The sequence below is a fragment of the Lepidochelys kempii genome, chromosome 8, assembly GCF_965140265.1.
Source record: "Lepidochelys kempii isolate rLepKem1 chromosome 8, rLepKem1.hap2, whole genome shotgun sequence".
Classification (NCBI taxonomy): Eukaryota; Metazoa; Chordata; order Testudines; family Cheloniidae; genus Lepidochelys; species Lepidochelys kempii.
The window spans coordinates 5,200,742-5,219,116 of NC_133263.1; the positions used below are offsets into that span (position 1 = coordinate 5,200,742).

An 18,375-nucleotide genomic window follows, 5' to 3' on the forward strand; every position below is an offset into this window, starting at 1 on the left:
CACATGTCTAACTGAAGCCAGCTGGAAGGTTTAAGTGCCCAGACCCTCTGAAAATGAGACATTAGGATCCAAGCCCTCACTGGCTCAGAGACTGAAAAATGAGGACTCGACTCTAGCTCTTGGTTCGCAGCCAAATGTCCAGATACGTAGTAACTAAAGCTGGTCAAAATAATACCAGTTATTTTTGAGGGATTTAGTTTTAATATTTTTTTTTTTAGTTTCCTGGAAGAATTTTCAGTTTTTCCTTTAACCTCCCCCCCCCCCCCCAAAAAAAAACAACAAAAAACAAACAAACCCCAAATGGAAAACCAGAAATGTTGCTTTTCAGGCCATTTTTGAAAAGAAAAACCCATGAAAGCTACCCCCCCCCTTTTTTTTACACCAAAAGCCAACCAAAATCCCATTATTTTCCCTGAAAACCATTAATTTTATCAAACCATTTTTGGTTTCCTCTTCTCTGCTGAAAAGCTGGAAAAAACCATCGTTTTGGTCGAAAAAGCCACCTTTGACTGAAAAAAAAACACCCACCAACCATCTTTAAGGCCAATTCTTTTGCTTTAGGAGATTTAGATCTTGGTATGAATGCGGCGGCATAGACAGTAATGTTTCATCCTTGCTGTTGCCGTCAGTGAGACGTTCCCTACCCTAAACAGTAGCAGAGCTTGCTCAGGGACTTACTCCTGTTGAAGTGTCTTGAAGAAGGAAAGAAACAATTAAACAAATCCCCATCTGACCTGTTGCGCCTTAGGGGCTGTCCATAAATTATGTAACACAGTTTTTGGTGATTTTCAACCCCCCCCCCCCCCGTCCCTTGTAACACTTTGTTACACTGAAACAAACATGCAAAATGACCCCAAATGTATTATGTAATTTATGGACATTGACTTAGAGCAGGGGTGGGCAAACATTTTGGCCCAAGGGCCACATTGGGGTTGCAAAACTGTATGGAGGGCCGAGTAGGGAAGGCTGTGCCTCCCCAAACAGCCTGGCCACCGGCCCCTATCTGCCCCCTCCCACTTCCCGCCCTGACTGCGCCCCCTCCCATCCAACCCCGCCGCTCCTTGTCCCCTGACCGCCCCCTCCTGGGACCCCCGTCCCTAACTGCCCCCCCGGGACCCCACCCCCTATCCAACCCCCCCTGCTGTCTGTCTCCTGACTCCCCTGACCCCTATCCACACCCCCGCCCCTGACAGGCCCCCCGGGACCCCTGACCCATCCATCCCTCTCACTCCTTGCCCCCTGACCGCCCCATCCCGGGACCCCACCCCCTATCCAACCCCCAAACCCTATCCACAGCCCCACCCACTGACAGGCCTCCTGGGACTCCCATGCCTATCTAGCCACCCCCTGCTCCCTGTCCTCTGACTGCTCCCCAGAACCCCCCCACTCCCTGCCCCCTTACCATGCCGGAGGCAACCATGCCGCCACCCTGCCTAGCAAGAGCGGTGGGCCAGAGCGCTGCCAGCACGGCAAGGCTGCGGGGGAGAGGGAACAGCAGGGGAAGAGCCGGGAGCTAGCCTCCCCGGCCAGGAGCTATGGGGCCGGGCAGGGGGGCCAGGCAGGACAGTCCCACAGGCCATAGTTTGCCCACCCTCTACCTTAGAGTACGCAGGGGTAAATACAGAATACAGCGTAATCTTCTAAGAACCAGTGTCATTCTGCTGAGAACCTAACTCTTAATAAAAAGGATAAAGCAAACTCAAAGCTTCCATCCCAAACCACAGGTCAAATAGTGACATCTGTCTATCTTTGGCCTTGTTTTTATAAAATGCCTATTGCCATAGTGTGAAACCATGTGAAATTTATGTGTTTCATATGGTTTTTTTTTCAGCAAAAAGAGGCAACATTTTGATTGTTTTGATCAAATTTTGCTACAAGGATTCTGGTTGTTCAAGCCCAAAACACAATATTAAATTCAAAGAAGTAACTGAACCAGAAACATGGTTTGCCAAAAGCCATTGCATATCTAACAGCTCTGCTTGCATGCTGCAATGAGCAGCATATCCACACTTGGCGGTTGTAGCATTTCCCTTGGTACACATTGAGTCCCTCAGAACTGTTCTCCATAGATTCTCGCTCAAGGAGCTACTGAAAAGCAAAGCATTGCTTCTTTTTGCAAAGAGCTGCCCAGATTGGTGTCTAACCTGTTGCAGAGCTCTCTGAATGTCAATCCCTTGGCCCCAAGGAACAGCTGGGTTTGCAAGGCAGTCCCCAGCATTGCCACGACGGGAGATGTCAATCCGCTGCCTTCGCAGGCTCTGGAAAGCCTCCGCCATCACCCGAACTCCATCGTAAGTAAGAGCAGATGTGTACTAGAAAAGGAATATGGAGAGGTGTGTTGTCTGTTAGGGTGAGTTGATCTTACAGATATCTGTCTGTTCTTCTCTCAAAAATCAAATAGAGTTACCAGAAGTTCCCATCTAAAGCCTTGCATTATTGTTTCAAGACAATTTATTCTGTTTTCATCCTTCCATGTAATAATTTTCCATACAAGAGCATCTGGCTTCCTGTACTCTCCAATGTCTTGTTGACCCCTGGAAATTGGTACCTTGCTTCCCAGAAGACTCTAGACAAGAACATAATTTCCTGCTGCAGAGCTAAAATGGACTTGCTGTCTTAGCCTCCTGTTCTCCTACCTGAATTGCCTTTGAATGACTCTCTCTCTCCTTTCCAGAGAAAAGTACCTTAGTCATAATGCCTGAAGAGTGCTTAGTCTTAACAGACCCATTACCCGAGTCTTTCCACTTAGGTCAAACTGGCCCTCAAATAAATTGTAAAGGGCTACTTTGTGTAATGCATGAAATTTCAGGGGCACAAAAATAAGTTAGCAAAAACCACTCATGGTAGTCATATATGGATAGCAATCCCTCCTCCCCCCGGCTTTTTAAAAAATAATAATTTGATTAAAACAGAAACTATGGGGGCCAGGAAAAAACCCTAAGCTAGTCTGTGACTATTAAGAATTAAGGCTGGAGTTCATTTTCCCATAATAACCTACTTCTCCAGTTGTTTGTAACTTTCTCAGAGAAATTCCTTTAGGGTTGAAATGCCCCTTGCTGGGTTTTTGCCCCAAAGAGTCAAAGTGTGTGTGTGTGTGTGTAAAGGTTAGAAAAATTGTTCAGTCACTTCAGAGTTCTGTTTGTGTTAGAAATAAAATATTTATGTCCTTTACTGTATATATTGATTTGAAATGTTCTGCATGCGTGACAACATCTGAATGGATTTTGTTTACACGTGAGATATAATAAACAAGCCAAGGTTTAAGGAACTTAGCCAGACTTTCTTTTTATAAAAGTGCCAAGGGATCCTTAACTTCCACCTTTAACTGGCAGAAGAATTGGGCAAATGAGACCTCAGCTGGACACATCTCACCAAAGAGAACATTTCTAAGAGCATAGCTGCTACTTCCTCGTATCACAGTGACAGATCTGGGTAGGAGATTGAGATGCTGGAAAATAGGTTGTGTTCTCAAACATGTTAGCTAGCACGTTTGAATTTACATGTTTTTAAATGCGACCTTTTTCCCAAGTCTACGCAAAGCCAAAGTTCTGGACTGAGAACTAAATACTTGAGCTTCCAATTCAGAGGTGAGAATGCTAGCAGCTAAGTTCCACGGACGCTACCTAAAACAAATAGCTTTCAATACCACTTGCCTTTGGCTTTTTCCAGTCAACTCGAGGATGTTCTCTGGCATCACTGTTCTTCCACTGTTGCATGATCCTTGCTGGAACGGTGTCTGTGTAATTCACCAGCTGGAAGCCAGTCACATTTGCTCCACTCTCCTTGAATTTTACCAGGTCAATGTCCATGAATCCCTAATGGAGGAGAGAAGCAAAAGGAGAGGGTCACTGGAAAGGACACAGGCCTAGAGAAAATGGTTTATTTATAAATAATGGGATATCCTGTCTCTGGGTGGATAGTTCTTGGATTTCAGGAAACTTCTGTATCCGTTAATGTGGCAACAATGTAGCCATCCTTCCATCTCTCCAAAATCCTGATTTCAAACCAAAGTTTCTCCTTGAGTTAAACTGAATGAATTTCCATTTCTGCACAGCCAACAGAGGATGCCTGAGTTGGCTGATGACATGCATTTCAATGCAGCAACATGAACAGGCATAGTAACAAGAGCATATTTTCATTAGAGAAGGTTGAATAATGGAAAAAATTATTCCCAAATAATGATTCAATGATTGTGCCAAAATTTGCAGCGAGTATTGGTTGCAACAAATTATTCAGCCAGCTCTAACTTTTATGCACTCAATCAAACATCAATGGGTGGATAATTCACTTTCAAATTATGGTCTTTAAAAGAAGGAGACCAGATGGAACAATAATCTTTCAGTCGAGCAAGAGGTAAATATTCATATTTACCCTGTCACAGGAACAGATCTGTTAAAAAGACACTGTCAGGTTATAATATTTTTTGTAATTTTTATTAAAAAAAAAACCCAGTTACCTACATTTTTTTTTACTCTCTGAAAGATTTTAACTGAACCCTATTTCTTTATTGGGTTCCCCCCCCACACACACATCCCTCACACAAGTATATGTGTGTGTGCCCATATAAATACACACACAGTTGTGGTAGAAAGAAAAGGAGGACTTGTGGCACTTTAGAGACTAACCAATTTATTTGAGCATAAGCTTCTGCTCAAATAAATTGGTTAGTCTCCAAGGTGCCACAAGTACTCCTTTTCTTTTTGCGAATACAGCCTAACACGGCTGCTACTCTGAAAGTTGCAGTAGAGTTGCTCACAAGGGCTGCACTGCCAACGTTGCTTTGCTTTGATTTTTTTAAAGAAAACCATTGAATCATTCTCTATAAAATAAAAGCAAATAAAGAACCATATGGATTTTGCGGGCAATATAAAGGAAGGGGGAAATAGGTCAAATCTGGGGCCCTCTAACTATTTGACACAGATGATGGACCAGATTTTGGCTCCCCAGTGCTCTCTGGTGCTAACATGGAGCCGACGGGCAGAACTGCCGTGCTTGTGTTTCCCGGGTGCACACGACTCAAAGCACCGCCCACCCCCCAAGCCATTCTGCAAGGAGCATGGCTGGGTAGGGTGGGGCGGGGCTAGTGACCGAACTTGCTGCACTCCCAAAATGGAGGAGTAGGGGCTGCTGTTCAGCACATTCCCCAATATTCCCCTCCCCTCCAGACTGTGCCAGTCTGCTTGCCTGTATTCTCCGCAGGCACTTCAGCATCTGGGATTCTCCTCCCCCATCTCTCAAAGGTTCTCATGCTGCTGTGACATACAAAGCCAAAATAGAGCCCCCCCCCCCCTCTGCTCACCAAAACCTGGAACATATGCGATGAAAAATGGTGCTTTCACAGTCTGATACAAAGCCAATGTAAAGATTCTCTTCAGCTTCAATGGGCTTTGGATCGGGCCCTTAAATGGAAACAATTAAAGGAACAGACTCCAAGAGCAAGAGATGAGAGGCTATGTCTGACAAAGGAGAATCGTGAATGGTTTAACAGGAGCTTTAAAAACTCCTTCTCTTCCAGCTTTGTGTCAAGAAATTTAGTATCCATCTGCTGCCTCGTTTGGATTTAGAGGTACACATTCTGTACAGATGCTTTAAAAATGTCGTTTTATATTGCTCCTAAGTGCAGTGGTCTAGGTAAAAAAAGTTATTTTTTGAGACACAAATTCCTCAGAATGGTAGGTGAGTACATTTCAATCCCCTTTGTCATCCGCAACACAGGGGTTTCAGAAACTCAGGGCTGTGACAAATGAACAGGGAATGCAGCGGAATACTGTCTGACATCTTAATGCATGTCAGACCAAGTGGTTTGTGACACACAGAGCTCCCAGAGTTCAGAAAGAGTGTCTTAGTAGATCACCAGCTGGCTATCCATGGCTGTAGCCAAATTATACTGTCATTTGGCTTCTGGGATGTGCTCAGGGGAAAAAAAATCCATCAAAGGAAACCCTTGACTGAAAGCTGCTCATAGCTGGGTATCACCAGCATCTCTTCAGGAACACCATAAAAGCACGAAGAAAAGTCCAAGGTTGGAGCAAGGCACCAACAGGAAGACACTACTGGTATCTGATAAGCGTCTCCAAAAACAGGCAAAAAGTGGGCAGGGCATGAAATGGCTTTGCAAACTGGCTAGATGGTGGTGGCTGAGAATACTGTCCTGTCCCCTTTACATTTCCTCCTCTTCTGCCTAAAGGGAGTATTGTTTATATATTATATATAAAAATAAAAAAGCAATGCAAAACCAAAACAGAAACTAAATGTGAGTTAATGGAATTCGCCCTGCAGAACAAGAATCCTCTGCAGAATCAGAGGTAAGATTGAAAGCTTGGGAAAAGAAAAGAAAAAAGAAAAAAGAAAAGAAAAGAATGTAAGGCCCGAAGGGACCATTAGATCATCTATTCTGACCTCCTGGAAAGCACGGGCCATTTAATTTCACCCTGTTATCCCTGTATTCTGGACTTGGAGTTTCCATACCTGTGCTTGAGTGTCCACACTGCCTTGTACACCTGGGTTGACCCTTGCTAGACCTGGGTTTCAGACCCATGCTAATGTGTCCATGCTGCACTATGCGGAATTTCTGACTTGGGTCTGATGTTTGACCTTCATTCACACTGCCAAATGACAGGATTGGATCTGAGTCACAGCAAGACTTAGGCTCTGACCCACCCTCCATAGCAGGAGCCTATGACACGCATCCTGAGAGCTTGCTGACCCAAGTAGACTGAATTGTGGGGGGAAGGAAGGGGACTCAGGCTCAAACCTAAGTCAACACTCGGGCTTTGCGTGTGGTGTAGACATACCTAAGTGACTTTCCCAAGGCCCTACAGAGCCAGAGGCTGAACCCAGATCTCCTGAGATGCAGTTGAGTGCTTTAGCCACAAGACCTTCTTTCCTCTCAGTAGCATACTTTTTGCTTAAGTGAAACTTTACAAAGCAAAACAACTGTTTCCAAATTATGGTAGATCAGACAGATCCAGCTGAATTTAAAGTAGCACCTGTCATCACAAGGTGCTGGGGATTCACTCTGAAGGGAACAAGATGCAGGGTGTTTCAAAACAAGATATGTCTGGTGTCTTCTATTATCTTTGGGCTTGACTTCTTGGGAAAAGCATCTCTCCCCATTCTGGTCACTGTGTATTAATGAAGGGGCTATTTCTAAAGGAGGCCATCTGCACAAGTCCCTTTCCAAGATGTCTTCCAACAGAAGCTACCTTCTTCTCTTCCACACAATCGTTAATGTGTCAGCTCTGATTACGATAGCAAAATATACCTGTCCTCACTGTAACATAAAGAAGAGACAGAGGGAGAAAGAGATGGACTGAAAGAAAGTGAGAGAAAGAGGGAGAGGCACCATCACATGGAAACCCTGATATTCCAGTGTTCTCAATCTGTTTTGTCTTGGTCCTCTGCTGCAAAGCAGGCTTGAACGTGGTTGGGATCCATCCCCCTGAGGATTGCTTCAAAAAGGGAATCTTTAAGCAGTATGCAGGAACTGTAGTGGTTCCTATGCCACCTCCCTGCCAGCTTTCTGCACTGAAGAGAGATGGGGGCATGGCTGGGAAGTTCCTACACTTCAGTGATCCCTGAATGGTGGAATGGTGGCATAATGCAGAGCAACCTTTAGGGGGCTCTACATTGTAGAAGCAGACTAGCCTGCCACACACATTTGCACTATTCCCATCCTGAGCTGTGCTGGCTTCAAGAAGGCCAGGGTCTAGCAACAGAGGAAGAGGAGCATTTTGTTTCTGGAAGAAACCGGAGTCTGAGTGCAAAAGAAAATTGCTGACCAGAGACGTCAAATGAATCATTTACTCTTCTCACTGCAAAGAATGTAGATTTTGTTACAGTCCTGACCAGACTAATCCATAATCTCTGCATCTATTCCACCCTCAAAGCACTGCAAATTTGAGGGGAACCACGCTGCAAAAACTAACACATTAGAAACAATTAATTTATGCAGCCATATTAACGACAATTTGAATCACACATGATGGTGAGCTTTTATTGGCTCCTGTTTCTCCCGGTAGGCCGTGGTAAGATTGCTCCTCATGAGGGAACTATGCAGAGATTCTTAAATGAACATGGATAAAATCTCCATAGTATACCCCAGCAGCATGTATGAGTTGGTATATATCCAATAACATAAAAGCTATCTTAGAATGTACGAGTCTTTAGACACCTCATTGATAAATATATTGTCTCTTTCTTCTGTAAAGCAAAGCTGCCTCATAAATTCAGCTGTGCAGACCTCTCGGGGAGAGGAAACATCTAACTGACAAGAAAGCTCACGCTCAAATAAATTGGTTAGTCTCTAAGGTGCCACAAGTCCTCCTGTTCTTTTTGCGAATACAGACTAACACGGCTGCTACTCTGAAACCTGACAATTTTAGAAACTTAAAGATAGCCCCAAATACCTCTCTCCAACATAATAACATAGTGTTCACAAGGCATGTAGTCTTGGAAACTTTATCAGGACCAGAAGCCAGTGCTGTAAATACCCCACTGGAAATCTGCCAAGACATTAGACTTTAAACCTGTTACTGGTGTGGTCTGAATAGAGAGGATCCTGCATCTCCGACCAGTAACAATTTGGGGAGAAGGAAGGGTTAAATTAAAAAGGAATCTTGCTGAAGCTGCTCAGAGGTTTAGAATGTTAGAATTTTAGATCCATGTGAGATGAATCAGTGGGGCAGCCAAAGGTGTATGATAAACGCAGCTTAGCGTATTCTCTATATGTTCTTATACCACACTTATCACCATAGGGACTGAGCCCTGAACCTTATAACATGGACATCATCACACTACCACAGCCACATATATAGCCATTTTGCATATCATGCAGCCTTCTGGAGAGCAGATCTCAGCCTGTATCTTGAAATCTGTGTTCTCTAGTGCCACACCGATATACGCTGATGCAACAACGTGGGAAAAATTCTTACCTTTGCTAAGCTAGAGAAACTGACTTGTTTTTCGCCTTCACTGCCACCTTGGGATACTCTGTCCCACACACACTCACCCAACCATTTCCAAGCCAGGGCATTTTCTAACGAAAGAATCTGGGCTGATGCTCACAAAAGAAAGAACACTTTAGGTGGCAGCAAGCCTTAATGTTTTACCTTTGAGATAGGTCACATGAGTGTCACTTATTTTTAGACAAAGGTTCTCCTCTGCCTGACAGAGACCTGATGTTCTGCCACTACCGACAGTGGCCAAGTTAAATCCCTTGGATAAGACATGGAGAAACATGAATCCAAGGTTACACAAAATGTTAGCAATGTCAAAAGAAATGAATCCCAGGGGTTTCTAAGCTTACTTCTCTGATACTATTGGCTGTGCTCCTCTCTCTGACTTGATAGGCTGATGCTTTTAAAGACAAAGACCAGAACATAACAAATAAGGCCCACAAAAACAAACAGTCCGTCTACTTGCCAAGCCTTCCTGATCTCTAAAAAGAAGATGTCATAAATATAAAGGGAAGGGTAATCACCTTTAAAATCCCTCCTGGCCAGAGGAAAAATCCTTTCACCTGTAAAAGGTTAAAAAGCTAAAGGTAACCTCGCTGGCACCTGACCAAAATGACCAATGAGGAGACCAGATACTTTCAAAAGCTGGGAGGAGGGAGAAAAACAAAGGGTCTGGGTCTGTCTGTGTGATGCTTTTGCTGGGGACAGAACAGGAATGGAGTCTTAGAACTTAGTAAGTAATCTAGCTAGGTATGTGTTAGATTATGATTTGTTTAAATGGCTGAGAAAATAGCTGTGCTGAATAGAATGAATATTTCTGTCTGTGTGTCTTTTTTGTAACTTAAGGTTTTGCCTAGAGGGATTCTCTATGTTTTGAATCTAATTACTCTGTAAGGTATTTACCATCCTAATTTTACAGAGGTGATTCTTTTTACTGTTTCTTCTATTAAAATGTTTCTTTTCAAGAACTGAATGCTTTTTCATTGTTCTATGATCCCAGGGTTTGGGTCTGTGGTCACCTATGCAAATTGGTGAGGATTTTTACCAAACCTTCCCCAGGAAGTGGGGTGCAAGGGTTGTGAGGATTTTGGGGGGAAAGACATTTCCAAACTACGCTTTCCTAATAAAAATAAACCCAGATAAATGTTTGGTGGTGGCAGTGGAAGTCCAAGGGCAAAGGGTAAAATAGTTTGTACCTTGGGGAAGTTTTAACCTGAGCTGGTAAAAGTAAGCTTAGGAGGTTTTCATGCAGGTCCCCACATCTGTACCCTAGAGTGCAGAGTGGGGAAGGAACCTTGACAGAAGAAAACACAGAATACTTTGTACTGGCAAACCTGACTCAGCACGGGAGCAGCTCCTCAGCTGCTGTAAGCCAGTCAGCCTAGCTCCAGAAGCTATGCTGATTTAAACCAGGTGAGGATCACGTTTTCGCGGGTTCGCTCAGATGCAGAACAGTTTCATTTTATTTGTGAACACAAAGAGGCAATTCTCTCAAGTGGAAAACAGCCATTTTTTCTGCGGGGATAAAGCTATTTCTGCAATGAAAATACCCATTTTCCTGCGCCAATGCTTGTAAAATTAAACTCAGTATTTTTGGTGCAGCTTTTTACTGACAGCTAGAGCTGGGCACACTACTATTGATTCATCGAAGTGAGCTCTTTTCTCTGTTCATCACTTGGCTGATGTCCCACAGTTTGGGGACCATTACCCTAAAAGAATGTAGCTGAACAGCAAAGCTGTTTGTTATCACCTTTCAGAATAAGGAGCCATGTGCTAGGATCCAGGAGCGCACACTATGCGTGACACGTACAGCCACGGCGGACATGCTCCTGAAAAGCTTAGTCAGTCTGCAGGCCGGCTGGAAAACAAAGCCTGGGAAGCCTTTTTCTCAGCATAAATTATTTATGGTGCGTGCTGGCTGAGTAGGAAGCCTGCTCATAGCCAGCTCCAATCCCTCGGCCCTTATGCACGGATTAAGAAAACAAACTGCATATAGTAGAAGATTCTGCCTTCTGCCTAGAGACCGTGTGACAGAGACGTAGCTCAACAGTGAGAGGGAACAGGAAGTTTTTTCTGTCTTAGGTACTTATATAATCCCTGTGACAGGTGGCTGGTCCTGGTCCTTGCAACGGCAGCAGGTCCGGCACCCCTGTGCCAGAGCAGGTGCTCCCAACTGGGCCAATTAAAAGGACAGGGATACACCTGTGCTGTGAAGGGTCACAGGGAGTCTTAGTGAGAAGAAGAGAGCTGGAAGGGAACAGGACTGGATGTGAGATGGCACTGAATGAGTGAGAGTGTCAGGGAGAAGCAGGAGCAGGATTGCCAGAGTTCCCTGGGAAAGCCTGAGATGTGAAGGGTGAGCTGGTTTGTTTATTTGTGAAGTTAGACAATAAAACTGCCTTAGAGAGACTATGGGTCTGGCTGCGAGTCATTTGACAGCCGGCAAGAATCTCTACCTTGCCACAATCCCCATTACAGCACTCGAGTGCCTCCGTCTTTAATGTATTTAGCCTCACCCCTGTGAGGAAGGGAAGTGCTGATGTGGTTCTAGTCCCTGTTCTGCCACTGGATTATTGGGTGGTCTTGGACAAGTCATGTCGCAGCTCAGTGCATCAGTTTCCCCACCTGTAAAATGGGTATAATGCTACTGACCTCACTTGTAAAGCCCTTGGATATCTACTGATGCAAAGTGCTAGGTAAGAGCTAGGTGTTGTTTTATTCACCATCCCCATTTGGTCACACACACATAAGCAGCCTGAATAACATTATTCCAGGTAAGCTCTTTAGTAAGTGTATGCAGGATTGGGACCTAACCGACTTCAAATAATAATAAAAAAAACAAATACTGCATAAAAGCTGCAGTTAGTTGCCTCTCTAAAACTTGCATCCTTCCTCCAGAGGAACATGAGCATTTTAACTCTAATTATATTGTCTCCACTGAATGCAGGGTCAGTACTGGGCCAGAATGGGGTAATTATGTGTCCATTTTTGTCTTGTAAATTATAGTGTTATTCTGGGACTGAACAAAAGACGTTTAATTGGTAGTTTAAAGTTTAATTATCAAAGGCCTGATGGTACCTTTCCACAGAAGGAGATGCAGGGGAGCAAAAACTACTGTAAACACTGCACAAGCTTGCTTGCCTGGCTGAGCCAGGAACCCCCTGCTTCCTTCAGAGGGGATGGGATGTGGCCTGCAATTTGGAGGCGTTGGGGGTCTTGGCAAAGCACAGATCCAAAGGCTACCTTCAGGGGTGGTCTTTTCCTCCAGGGTCACCCTCCCTGCTCTCGGAGGTATAAGCAGCAAAGCTGAGTTAATACTCTTCTAACAACACTAGTTCTGGTGTGGCACTATTCTAGTTTCCCTGTTGATGTGGGGATAGTTCCTCTCCTGCCACGTCACCTCCTCCCATGCCCACAGAGCCCCGATGATAGGATGTGTGCAAAGAAGGGCTTTGGCAAACTCTCAGAGAGCTGCCAACTTATGGCACAGCTGCTGGAACTTTGTCACCATCCACTGTATCCCCCTGTCTCTGTTCTCCACCTCAAGCGGGGAGAAACCAGACCCAGGTCCTCTCTTTGAACACCTGACAGGCCTTCCATAGGAGGGTTTTTGACACTGAGTGCATAACAGTTTCATAGCTATAGGTTATTGGAAGAATAAAGGGATCTCAGCATGTTGCCATTAACAACAGGGGCTCACAAGGCTCCTGGGATTGCTAATGGGATCCAGAACACGTCACTTCTGGGACACAAATTCAAATGCAGTTCAGGCTGGTAGAGAATGAAAGTCATTTCCCGCAGCTGACAGCCGCTCCTAGGACTAGATGAAACAAGTTGGGAGATCTGAATCCAGAAACCAGCTACTCAGGACACAAAAAATATTACCACAGAATTGGCATTAATTATCACTTAGTGGCAGCTTGGAAGAGAGGTCAAAGAATGAATGGGTCTGGAGACAAAACATACTTCTCACCCCTGGAGATAGTCTCCCCACATCATGGCTGACACGCCATGGGAGGGACGCTCATATTTTTGGTACCCGTACAGTGGAGAAATAAAGGTCTTCGGTCTCTATGACCGTTAAAGCTGGATCTTTAAACAGGCACAATATTCACTAACAACAAGAAAATACCAAGCAGAAAACCCACAAAAGAGGCGATAAGAAAAACAATATCCAACTCACCAAATTTGCTAGAATGTAGTGGTATCCTATTCCATTTTTTTCAAGCTTGATGATCTGTAATGTTAGAAATGTTTCATTTAGCACATCATTTATGCTAACAAATAAAGAGAGCATGGTTTAGCTGGTTACCGCCTGCTCTGTAATCCCCCCGCACCTTCCCAGTTATGCTTTAAATAAGACAGTCGGTGTGAGAACAGAGTCACAGTAAAAGGTAGATGAGCAAAGCCTTCCTAAGTGGTATTAAAGTGCTCTGAAATCAGCATCTGCAAGTATGAAATGAGGCAAAACAAGTTCATCCACCATATCCCACAAGCAGGGAGAGCAAAGGATCTGAGTCTAGAAACATCATGTGGATTCAGGAGGTGAGACACAGTTAGTTACCATCATCTATAGGAATATAGGGGTCCCCATAGGGAACCTATTGTTCTATGAATGCCAGAAAAACACCAAATGTTACTTCCAAAATATTCGTGGCATTGTGCACTTTAAACCACCCATATGTTGCCGGATTCAGACCGTGCCAAATTTAGTGCAACTCAAACTTAAGTACTGTGGGCCTGATCCTCTAGTACACTGGGGCTGTTGCAGGCCACTTGCCCAGTGTAAAGCTGCCTGGAGTCAAGCAATCAGTCAATGGAAAATCCCTTTAGTCAAGCGTGTGTGTTGAGATGATATATACATAGACTCATAGACTTTAAGGTCAGAAGGGACCATTATGATAATCTACTCTGACCTCCTGCACAACGCAGGCCAGAGAATCTCACCCACCCACTCCTGCAATAAACCTCTTACCTATGTCTGAGCTATTGAAGTCCTCAAATCATGGTTTAAAGACTTGAAGGTGCAGAGATTCCTCCAGCAAGTGACCCGTGCCCCACGCTGCAGGGGAAGGCGAATATATACATGGTGCTGCTATAAAGATATCTAGAGCTCCTTACAGCCTCTCTCCCCTGATTCTTGGGACATCTGGGCTCAGTCTGTTTCAATACTTCTTAATCGATATAATTGTTTAAAGGCCCATAACGTTTTCGGGTTTCCTTGTCAGCAAAAATGTTTCTGTTGCCTTCATTGCTAGCAAATGGGCCCTGCTTAATGGCTGATTTTTTAGCTGCTCTATTTCTCATCATTTTTGCTTGGTCTGTGGATTCCCATGAGCGGAGTTCAGTTCTTACCATGTTTCTAAAGCCAGAGATCACATCGCTATATAATCCAAACCATCTCCAGAAAAAGCCCAGTTAGTAAAAAACAAACACCGTGCCCCAAGAGTTGCCAGTTACTGCAGGGAACCATGTGCTGTTTGGACCAGGCATTTGAACAGGCAAAACAACACCTCACTTCCATGGTGCTGTGAACTGATGGTGAATTACCAGGAGAACTATCAGTGCTCAGGTGTCCGTATGCAAGACTGTTCAACAAAACCAGATAAAGACCCCTGCTGTTATAATCGTCACCAAATGCATTTGTAATGATTGAACACTTGTTCCTGTGCAACTGATTCATCTGCCTTAGCCTTTCATAGCAGAAGTGCTCTTGTATAACATTAAAACTCGCCAGACTCCCTATGCTAATCTCCCTGCCTCAATTAGCACTGCTGGAGAATACATTTGTTAACACTTTTACAAATAAGTTAGCCTCCACCACCTTTCACGTGGCACAGTTCTCCTGTGGGAGATCATTAAATATGACTGAAGCAGATGAGTCTGAACTGCTCTAGGTCAGAGTAATCCCTCAGAGGAAACAGATTTCTTCTATGCACATGCACGCTCAGAGTCGTAGGATTTGTGATTCAGGGGCGAGATTTGGGGAACAAAACCAGAATGCTGTGCCCCTTTCTACTTAGTCAATTGAGACACACCTGTGCAGTAAGTCCCCCTCTTCCACGGATGCACCTGGAAACTATCAGAGGGATAAGCAGTGTTTAATATGCGGAAAGGCTTGCCAGAGCTGAGACCCAGCACTGCTAGGCTCGGCAGCTCATTGCCCCGTTACCTTCAGCTTGCTGCATCAGTTATGAAAGTAAAAATAACTGCTTGAGCCCTGACACCTTTTTCATTACAAATTAAGCTTGGGGTATACGGTGGGACCAGGAGCTATGATCTCATGCCCCAGTGTCCCCCAGCTATTAAATAGGAGAATAGAGGGTGCTGGTTTCTTGCACCAAAAATGCCCCATGTGATTTTATTAGGTGTCAGAGTCAATTAATTGGAGAGGGATACAGACCAGCTTTCACTGAGCTGTGAACCTACCAACTCATACACACAAATTATGCATCTTGCCTCCTGTGTTTTACACAGTTATTTGCTACCTTAATTTATTTTAAAGGGCTTGCTCAGTTCTAATGCTTTTAGACTGGGGTGGCGAGCTGAGGTTATAATAGCATTTATCACTTAGTCTGAATATGGAATGAGGCAGCGTCGGGCTGCATGCTGATGGCTCGCTTGGGCCATCCAGGTTCGATTACCCACTTCTTAATGGGCAGAGTTTGATGTCTATTAGAAAGAAATTCTCTCTGAGAGTGATAAAGCGGAGAGGAGAAGTTTCCAGTTACTCATTTTAATGAGCATCAGGGAAGAAATGACATAGCGCTTTGATGGAATGCAAACACTTCTTTATCCCATTAGGACAACACCGTATGGCCCAGCGGATATCCTGCCACCAGCCAGCAGGGCTGGCTCATCAAAGATGGTTACCTCAGCATAGATAAATCATGCCCTGCAACAGACATGGGTGAGAGAAAAATCAGGTTGGTTTCTCACATGCCTGTAACCCTTGAGGGAAGATTTCTTTCAGAACTGAGCTCTGAAGAACTCGGCCACAGTGACATGAAAGGCAGCAGCAGCGGTGTGTGCTGTGCCTGGGAGAAAGAGAGCAAGCGCGTGAGTGTGCGTGGGACGGAGACTGCTGTTTGAGGGATGTCCTCCGCTCTCTGTTCAAGAGGGACCAAAAATTCACAGCCACCGAACAGGGGTAACAGGATGGCATGTGCATGGTGGGCGGGGATGTGCTAAAATATCAGAGAGAGGCTAAGGTGGATGCCTGAACACCTCAACGCACAAAGAGAGTGAGACAGAGACAGAAAGTGCAGACATCTGTAAACAGGACTTGCTGGTGCAGTGAGCAAATAGACTAGCTGTTGACCTCCGGTCCGGTGACCTGGGTTCAAGTCGGAGCTGAAGTCTCCCCGGTACTTTTGCATGTCATGGATCACCCACTAGCTAGCAGGCCCTGCTGAGGCTGGAATAGTTGGGGTATTTACGGTCTTGTTTAAAATGCATTAGCAGAGCTCTCCATGGGCTCAGGATTAGAATAGCCAGAGGCGCTGCTGGTAAAGATGGAATTGAGTGACAAAAGCCTGCACACCACCCACCTTACTATGACAGGTCCTGTCCTATTTTCATGAGCACAAAGACCCTATGCTGTGAGGGTGCTCTGTCCAGCTGGGTCATATTTCCCAGAGCTCAGTTCCCAGTTAGCCACCAGACTAAGTAGACAGATTTCCAAAAGAGCTCAGCATGCTGGGTGTTGAGCGCTGGCCCTAAAGCCACGTCTCACCAAGAACAAACTGTCATTTCTATTTGGAAATTTACATTTTCTATTACAAGGGGCACTTCTGAACCTCCTGCCGCTGGTGGCCATTTTAGTGGCAAACAACATCATTTAAGGGACAAGGGAGTTTGGGTTAAGAGAAGAGAAGCCGGAGGGCAAGACATTGGAGGTGGGGGACAGAAATTTGTCAGTAAAAAGTTCTGTAGTTTTCTTTTGTACCTACCAAAGTTCACATTTTGGGGGCATTTCATGAAATTGAGGGCAAAGCATAAAAACAAATGAAAATTACAATTTTCAGTTTCAATGTGAAAATTTTTCTTCACCCAAATGAAATTGTGAATTTACAAATGTAAACCTTAAAAAGTCTTGAGGTTTCTCACTATAAAATAGGGCCATTTTAAAGTAAACACACATTACATTTTGGGTGGTTTGTTTTCAAAAGTGGGTCCATTTTACAAAATTGAAATAAATATGTAAAATCCACAGGCTTTTAAATTTTGTTGTAAATAGTTTGCTCAACCCTAATTATACAAAAGTTTCCTTCTTGCTTCAATATCTGATATGGTTTAAAATCAAAGAAGAATTTTTCTGTGAAACATGCAGACAATGTTTAAGTAGAGAAGCTCTTCAATAAACCGGCATTGAAAGAGAAACCAAAGAGGTTTTGCTGAACACACTGCAAGAAATGCCCAGACAAGCCATCATTATTGCTGAAAAGCAGATAAATACTGTAAGAAGTAAACTCGGCAAGGAAGGAAAGATGCTATTGAACTGTTTAAGTGTGTGTCAGATACTCAGGGAAGATTGGGTCTTATATGGCTTTCGCCAAATTTTCATTGTCTAGGACATGTCAAGAAACACTATGCCTGCTCTGTGGCTAAAGAAAGGACTTTACTCTCCAGAACAGTTAATCTGGCCCCTCTCATGAGCACTAACCTCATGTAGGGGCAAATTCTACTCTATTATTATTTATGATGTTGTAGCACCTAGCAGCCTCAGTCAAGAATTGGGGCCCCGGTGGCCTAGTCTGAACACCCAGCAAATGAAAAGACAACCCTTGCTCCAGGTAACTTACAGTCTAAATAAGAGGCAAGAGAAAATAACAGATGGCTACAACAAACAGAGGGGGAAAGCACAAGATAACAGAGAGACAATTACAATAAGCATGGTAAGCAGTGGACAACACACCAGCTGTCTGGGCATTGTCAAATGTTTTGTATGCACCATGTAGAGGTGTGGAAGGCCCTAGCGGTAGCTCTGGGGGAAGGAGTTGGGGTTGGATTTGAGGAAACTGAACAGATAGATGAAGGAGAAGTCCTTGTGCATCATTCTGGAGGTGTGAGGACTGGAGGCAGGGCAGCGGAAGGAGAGATGGGCCAGGGGGTTCCCAGCTCTGATTCACAGATCCATCCTATGCCCATTTCTGAATCCAGAGGAATAAAATGAAGAATGAAGAGGCTAAAACAGTGACAATGTCTGTGCACCAATGTCTGTGCACCAATGTCTGTGTAGACCTGAAGAGTCAGAGGGCTACACAGAACCACCTCTCTGGGGGTGAGACAGTTGGTGTATTGGGCTCTGCAAAGGAGTCAGACAATTAACTGCAGGAAAAATCTTATGGAGCAGCACAGCTGACTCAGCAGCTCCAGAGAAATCCCAGGTTTCCTCCAGCTCTACAGTTTCTTCTGT

At 44.5% G+C, this 18,375-nt stretch overlaps 1 protein-coding gene across 9 annotated transcripts in view; it reads right to left on the bottom strand.

The window, feature by feature from the left end:
• Window positions 1-18,375, bottom strand: part of GRIA1 (glutamate ionotropic receptor AMPA type subunit 1) — a 165,919-nt gene that overhangs the window by 63,408 nt on the left and 84,136 nt on the right. For all 9 annotated transcript variants that reach the window (XM_073355281.1, XM_073355277.1, XM_073355278.1 and 6 more), the window contains 3 exons: window positions 13,141-13,194; window positions 3,654-3,815; window positions 2,145-2,312 (listed from right to left, as the gene is read on the bottom strand). In XM_073355281.1, coding sequence (XP_073211382.1) covers window positions 2,145-2,312; window positions 3,654-3,815; window positions 13,141-13,194 — 384 coding nt within the window. The remainder of the gene's footprint in view (window positions 1-2,144; window positions 2,313-3,653; window positions 3,816-13,140; window positions 13,195-18,375) is intronic.